The 7,500-nt window shown below is 39.4% G+C and overlaps 2 protein-coding genes across 2 annotated transcripts in view; one reads left to right on the top strand and one right to left on the bottom strand.

The window, feature by feature from the left end:
• LOC130083755 (uncharacterized) overlaps window positions 1-1,440 on the top strand; it is a 4,423-nt gene extending 2,983 nt beyond the window's left edge. Inside the window, exon 4 of the mRNA XM_056248763.1 lies at window positions 1-1,440. This exon is cut by the window's left edge and continues 95 nt beyond it. Coding sequence (XP_056104738.1) covers window positions 1-1,404 — 1,404 coding nt within the window. The 3' untranslated portion in view covers window positions 1,405-1,440.
• Window positions 1,441-3,860: 2,420 nt separating this feature from the next.
• The window catches only part of slc10a7 (solute carrier family 10 member 7), a 38,840-nt gene continuing 35,200 nt past the window's right edge, over window positions 3,861-7,500 (bottom strand). Inside the window, exons 11-13 of the mRNA XM_056248769.1 lie at window positions 7,342-7,415; window positions 7,099-7,244; window positions 3,861-4,397 (exon numbers count right to left, since the gene is read on the bottom strand). Of these exons, the coding sequence (XP_056104744.1) occupies window positions 4,380-4,397; window positions 7,099-7,244; window positions 7,342-7,415 (238 nt within the window). The 3' untranslated portion in view covers window positions 3,861-4,379. The remainder of the gene's footprint in view (window positions 4,398-7,098; window positions 7,245-7,341; window positions 7,416-7,500) is intronic.

The raw sequence follows: 7,500 nt of genomic DNA, 5'->3' as shown, positions 1-7,500 counted from the left end.
ACTCACACAAACACACAATTAGTAAACGACACTCAAACATCTCTATTCTCGTTTAGACACACATCTACACACACTAACACATATGCACCATATAACACAAACACCAACACAATCTCAACATATAGCACACACACAACCCCTTCTGTTAATACACACACAAACACACAATCACTAAACATCACTCAAACATCTCTATCCTCGTATAAACACACATCTACACGAACTTTCCCAAGAACATCTACATCTCACAGCTCTACAAACGCTAAAATAGACACAAACACACACAAAACTACACAAACACACACTGTCCCAAATATACTATCACAGACCCACAGTGCAGATACACATGCATCCATACAACAAACACACACTGTCCCGAATCTACTATCACAGACCCACACCCCAGATACACATGCATCCATGCAACAAACACACACTGTCCCGAATATACTATCACAGACCCACACCCCAGATACACATGCATCCATGCAACAAACACACACTGTCCCGAATATACTATCACAGACCCACAGTGCAGATACACATGCATCCATGCAACAAACACACACTGTCCCGAATATACTATCACAGACCCACAGCGCAGATACACATGCATCCATGCAACAAACACACACTGTCCCGAATATACTATCACAGACCCACAGCGCAGATACACATGCATCCATACAACAAACACACACTGTCCCGAATATACTACCACAGACCCACAGCGCAGATACACATGCATCCATACAACAAACACACACTGTCCCGAATATACTATCACAGACCCACAGCACAGATACACATGCATCCATGCAACAAACACACACTGTCCCGAATATACTATCACAGACCCACACCCCAGATACACAGGCATCCATACAACAAACACACACATATACGCCTTCCGTACACACTCACAACACACAGATCTTCACAGCATCACTTCATCCCGAAGCTCTCCGTCGATCCCTCTCCAATTTTTTCCCATCCTGGGAGCCAACAGAGGGCGCCGTCTCTCTGACCCCTCGCAAGAAAGACACTTCAGATCTGTTTAGAGATGTTCTCAAACCCCCCAAACACACTAAAAACACGCCTGGAGTCCCGGAGAGAGGGAATGAGACACCGGAGCACATTCCCGGGAAGAGCACATCCGAACTGGGCCTGTTACTGGGCCTGTCAGGCGCACTGGGAATGGCCGTGGCCGTGGGTCTCCGGTACCTTCAGAGAAAACACTGCCGCAAGCGAACCGCCGTGTCGCTCAACGACTGTAACCATGAAGACCGAGGCATCATCCACGTTCAGGAGTGTGGAGACCTGGTGCAGGTGCGCAAAATACGCCAAAACAGCTTCCTCGTGCTCCAGGCCGAGTACAACCTCATAACACCGTCCGGAAACTGAACAGGCATAGGCTACTAAATACTGTCTCTTATTCCCAACAAGGCTGCACTTCTTTGATCAAAATAAACTAAAATAAAAACGGTAATATTGCGAAATGTTATTAGAATTAAAAAATATAGCTGCAGGCAACGATAAAGGGCCCAAGCACAAAGGCACGATGAGCAATTAAAGACACACTATGTTAGATTTTTGGATCAAAATATCCAAAAACCACTAGAACAATGTTATATATTTTGTTGATTTGTGTACGTACATTATCCCAAATGTTTCTAAGAATGGTTAAATCCAGAGAAATAAGTAGTTTTAACCAGGACACGGACCATGTCCGTGCGTCGCTTATCAATGATATCATGTTTTTTTATTAGACAAGTGAGCAAATGTTTGGATACATTAATCGACAGAAAACTAATCATTGTTATAGAGCTCAACACAGTTGGTCTTTTTGTTTAAATCTCGTTTTCTTGATTTACCGCGAGTACCATATTTACCATGCCTAATATCGATCTAGCTCACTGCAGTGTGCAACAAGTGTCTCATATATAGTAGCCGCCGAACTAACACACAGAGTGGCATTAAAACAACTTTCAACACACTCAAATGCATCTAATATGATAAAATAGCGCTGCCTTACCCCACATAGGCATGACCGGAAGAACCTCTTTCGACCAACTGGTGGAGGTGTGACCAAATTGATGTGGTGTGGTCAGAGTGAGATGTGGTATACGAAAACGGTTTTGTCTAACGACGCGTAATCCATAAGGGTTTGCCAGCATGGTCTGAAGATGATAGGATACAATTTTGGTGATAATCGGACCAACGGTCTAGGAGGAGTTCGAAAAAGTTTTTGAAAGAAGATCAAAATGGCGGACAGGAAGTTGAGCCGACTATGGCAAAATTGTTATCTATGTTCTCGGCATGACCCAAGTAAGACCAGTTTCATTAAAACAGGCTAATTTATTCAAAAGTTATTCACATTTTTGGAAATTTCATTAACTTCTGACCACAAGGTGGCTCTGTTTCAACTTTTTGAGTACTTTAAGTAAGGGCATGGTGCTGAAGACACATAGGCTACTGAGTTTCGTGATGATACGCCAATACCTTCGTAAAATATAGCATTTTACGTCAAAATTCAAAATGGTCAAGTCCCCAAAAACGACAATTGGATATCATTCGACTCGGCATGCTGAACTGAATCTAAAGAGACCAGTTTTGGCCAAACTACTCATAAGTTATAAGCAAAAAGGTTAATTTTTAATATCTCCTGACCACTAGGTGACACTGTGCTGAAACTGTGCAGGTACCTTCAAGTCATGGTTGTCATAACACACACCAATTTTGGTCAAAATATGCTAAATATATTAGAGATATTGTCTTACGTTAGAAGATGATCTGGTTACATTTTTGTGAAAATCGGAGTGATGACCAAGGAGGAGTTCGAAAACTCAAAATGGCGTAAAAATGTTAATGATGTCATGCATTAGAATCAGTGCAAAAACAAATTTGTTTCTAGCCCTTACGGTTCAAACGTTTTTAACATAAAAGTAAGTGAAAATTTTGGACAGTTGGTGGCGCTAAAGCGATTGAGTCAGAGACTCCAAATTTGCTATGGTTGAAGTTCAGACTGTCCTCTATCTTTGTGCCAAATTTCATAACTTTGCCATAAGTGGTTCTATAGGAGGCCATAGACTCAAGAGCGGAAGAAGAAAACACTAACGATTACAATAGGTGCTTGGCCCCTAATAACTAATAACTATTGTAATACATTTAAAACTAATTTATTCCTGTGATATAAATTTTCAGCATCATTACTGATAATTTTCAGTACATTACTTTACAACATCATTACTTTAGAAATCATTCAAATATGCGGATTTGCTGCTTTTACTGTCTTTCCTGTCACTTTTGATCAATTTAACGCAGCCTTGCTGAATAAAAGTTTCAGTTTCTTAAAAACAGCATAAAAACTTGCAAGTGTATACTACTAAAAAAACAAAACTATCCAAGTAATCCTTTCCAAACACAGCTACTGTATTAAACCTCCTTACTGACTGCAAGACAAAAAAGCAGAAAGTGCTTTTGCCTTTAGTGAAGATAAAATATGTTGTTTAATAACCATAAATGATGCATTTCAGATTGAAAATACTAGTTTAAAAGCTACATTAAGCATAAATAGACTAAGATACAGTAGAAAAGTTTGAACACAATAGCGCCTTTTGAAAAGGTAAATCACTGTTGAATTATTTAGTTTTAATGTTCTCACCCATTAGACTAAAAAAAAATGTTAGATAATTATAAACTGTATTCGATTTGAATAAAGAAATGTTTTAATAAGTTGAATAAATAAATTTATTTTGAAGAGCGTATGGTGTATTTGGTATCAAAGTTGTAATTTTTTTTGCATGATGTACTACAAAACACGTGATTAGAAAGAGTTTACACACAAAACCTCATTTAGACAGAGTTAATGACTGTTTATTGTCTTCAGTAACATAACATGGCACAGTTGAACAGCTGATCTTAGCGTTTACTGCACCAGAACAAACGACCACCGGTTCAGTAATACTCTCGTCTTCAAGTACATGTAAGAAAGTTAGCAGGGCATTGACAGTTTTACTGCTGCAAAAATAAGCCCAATGAAGCCACACAAATATACCCTGGAAGTCGAAATAACACAAACAAACCCATCTGACAAAGTCTGAGTGCTGTTGGAGTAAGAAAAGATTTCACACTTCATATAAAAATAAAAATATACATTCAGGTATCTGTTTAAAAAAGCTCATGGAATGGTTTTCAGTCCCTGGCGTCTGAGGTCCCGCAGGTCGAGTTAAGGCACTTGATCTCACGTATACTGAACGCCCGGCGAGTAAAACGGCGTCTCGGCCTGGTTTGGTCTCGTTGTTTCTGGTCTGGTCTGATTTGGTTAGGTTTGGTTTGGCTCAGCCAAGTGTTTCACAGCTTCCAGTCGACAGTGCAGTTCATATGGGCGAGAGAGTCTGTGAAGGAAGCAAATCAAGAGGTTAAAACAAAACCCAAATTGTAATAATATCTGATTTTTCAACATCTTATGAAACAGATTGAATACAGGAGAAGTTATAAAATGTATATCTGATATGCACACCAGACCTGTAAGCATGAATTAAATTAGTACAAAATAAAAAGATCCACAAAAAATGGCTCTTTAAAAAAATGCATAAATTAAAAAAATGAAATTCCTATATGTATATAAATAAAAACTTTTGTTTATGGTTGAGGTCTGTGAAGACTCTATAGTAAATTAAAGCAGAAAAAAATCTAAAAAAAAATATTTTAAAATTCCAACTTTAAAGCTGTAGTCCGTATATTTTGGCGCTTAATAAACAGAACTGCATGCGTCTTGTGGAAGAATATTGTAGCCGGAGCTCCTTCTCTGTGTTTATATCTATGACGAGTTACGCCGGTACTGTGCTCCTCCGCCGCAGTACGACCCCAACCAGTCTAAAATAGTCCCAATATAAACACTTATTATAGGTGTACCATAGTGATTCAGGATAAGACAAAAACACGGTTTGGAAAATGGATTTATGATGTACTTCATTATACATATATATAAAAAGTTACAGACTGCAATTTTAAATCTCACAGAAAGTAAAACTTTCTCACAATTACCTTTATTATTGTTTATATATAGGTATATGCATAGGTTTTGGTCAAGTGTGTGTGTATTAGAGGTCTGCACGGGCTTTAAACTTAAATCCGAACCCGGCCCGTACCCGAAATCATTTGACCCGACCCGAACATTATGGTTATATTTTAACCCCGCGCTCGACCCGAACCCGAGGTCCGTTTCTCACAGTAAATAGTTTTTTTTTTTTTTTCAGTATGCTGTATTTTATGATTGCTCGCCACGAGAATTAAACAAATAGGCTACATGTACAAACACCGTTTCACCAAGTCACAGCGGCCCCTCATCAGTCAGCACGGACTTACTAATTACGAAACTTTGATGTGGTTGAACAGGTGAAACGGTCACAAATTCCCCTGGAACTCAAACATTAAACTTCAAAACAAAGTTAGCGCAGTTGCACAACTATTTACATAAATATAGCCTATCCTCTCAGTGCGAGTTATGAAGGAAGAGAACAGCATCGACAGTCGATGGTTTTAGCGCCGTCCTCTGATTGCGGTGTTGTGACTGAAATAGCGCGAGTGGGAGCAAATGTTGTAAAATGATATATGATAAAATAAAAATGATTTATATATCATTTTACAAAACTGTTTTGACTTCGGTCACAAAACCGCAATGAGAAGAGGACGGCTGAAACTGCGCACAACTACTTTCTCTCTCTCGCGTGCTCATATAATTACGATCACAGCACAGCAAGCAGCCGAGCACACGGCACGCACACTATATATATGTGTAGCCTATATAGTTTTATTAAGTTACAAACCTGAACCCAACCCGAGGCTATTTATGAAACATTAAAGGTGCATTGCGCAACATTTCATGTTAAAAATACCTGTTTTTCTAACCCATACATGCTTAAACAATTGCCTGATGGGCTGAATGAGCCCTTCTCTGATCACTGCGATTGCCTCTATAATCCTGTACAGTAAAATAAATAAGAGGGATTCGGGACAGAGTTTGAGACTGGGCGTGACGTCATGCGCGTTCACGCTCCCCTGGCTATGTCTGGCAGGTTTGTGTATTCGCCGCCATTCTCCGTATCAGCGAAAACAACTAGAGCGTCAAAACTTTAGTCAACTTTCGACAAAAGTAGAAGATGGATTCTAAGAGACCGGCTTGTAGTTCATTCCAAACTCCAACGCAAACTCCACGTAAGACAAAGAAAACAAAACGTTTGTCTAGTGCCACCAAAAGGGCCAAATTGGAGTCAGACAGGCGTCGGAATAAGACGAGAGTCAACATCGGGAAGGCTTTCAACAAATGGAGAGATCTCCGGTCTGCTCTTGGTCTCAAACGGGATCCTCAGTTGGCTCTTTTCTTGATAAAACGGTAAGATATAGCCCAGTCTCTAATAGGCCGTGAGACAGAGGGTTGATTGGTACCATTTTGAGGGATTAAACCGCATGGTGATTTTTGTGTAGGTATTTGAAAAATGTGTGATAGCATTAGATTCAAGGTAGTTTTTGGTTATGGAGGACGATTTTCAAACATATGTCAAGAAAAAGGATAAATGAATTTATCTTTAAATAAATTTTAAAATTTTATAAAGTTTTTATAAAATGTTATTAAAAAAATAATAAATTTTTATAATAAATTTTTTTTTTTAATTAAATAATTTTTTTAAATTATAAAAGGATACATTTTTCTCTCTTGTAGTCACTGAACACCTTACCTTGAGGTAGGATGATATAAGTGTTGATTTCTAATGAAAGCTACCATGGATCGGATGCTATCACACATTTTCCAACACTAGAGATGTGTACCTTCATGAAAATCAAAAATAAATTTAATCCCTCAAAATGGTACCGGTAGCCCAAATTTGGGGTCCCGTCTCATGGCCTATAATGTCTGATACGTGCGTGTGGTCCATGAGCGTGCACACCTCTGGTTGCAGTTTCGCTTGTCGCCAGAGGGGGCATAGTTCTGCAAAAACTCAGAGACTTGCGCAATGCACCTTTAACCCGAACCCGACCCGAAACCCGTGAGGGGTCGGGTAGCAGACCTCTAGTGTGTGTGTGTGTGTGTGTTACCTTCTGTCTCCCGCTCATCCATGTTTTAATGGAGGGTAGAAGGATGCTGCCCAGCAGGATCTGAGCCGGATGATAGATCAACAGAGGCACTGATATCAGAGACAGATGCTCATAACCCTCGAACACGATCTTCAGCATGGGGATACCTACACACACACACACATTAAACCAGTGTTTTCAATTACAGAAGGTAAGTAATGATGATTAATATTTGCCTTGTCCAGACAGAAGCTTGTGTTTTACCTAAAGTGAGGGATTTATGAGTCGCACAAAACATGATGGCGACTGAATCCGCTGCAGTGAATCCTGAGGATTTCCTACAAACGTCACAAAATAAGATGCATATAAACACTATGATATCCGTCACAGATCCAATAGTAAGTGGATCAGGATTATGTCTTA

Source organism: Rhinichthys klamathensis, unplaced genomic scaffold, assembly GCF_029890125.1.
Source record: "Rhinichthys klamathensis goyatoka isolate OS25496 unplaced genomic scaffold, OSU_Roscu_1.1 h1tg000058l_1, whole genome shotgun sequence".
In the NCBI taxonomy this organism is placed as follows: domain Eukaryota; kingdom Metazoa; phylum Chordata; class Actinopteri; order Cypriniformes; family Leuciscidae; genus Rhinichthys; species Rhinichthys klamathensis.
Note: the sequence above shows the minus strand (reverse complement) of the source record. Positions and strands in the feature narration are given on the sequence as shown.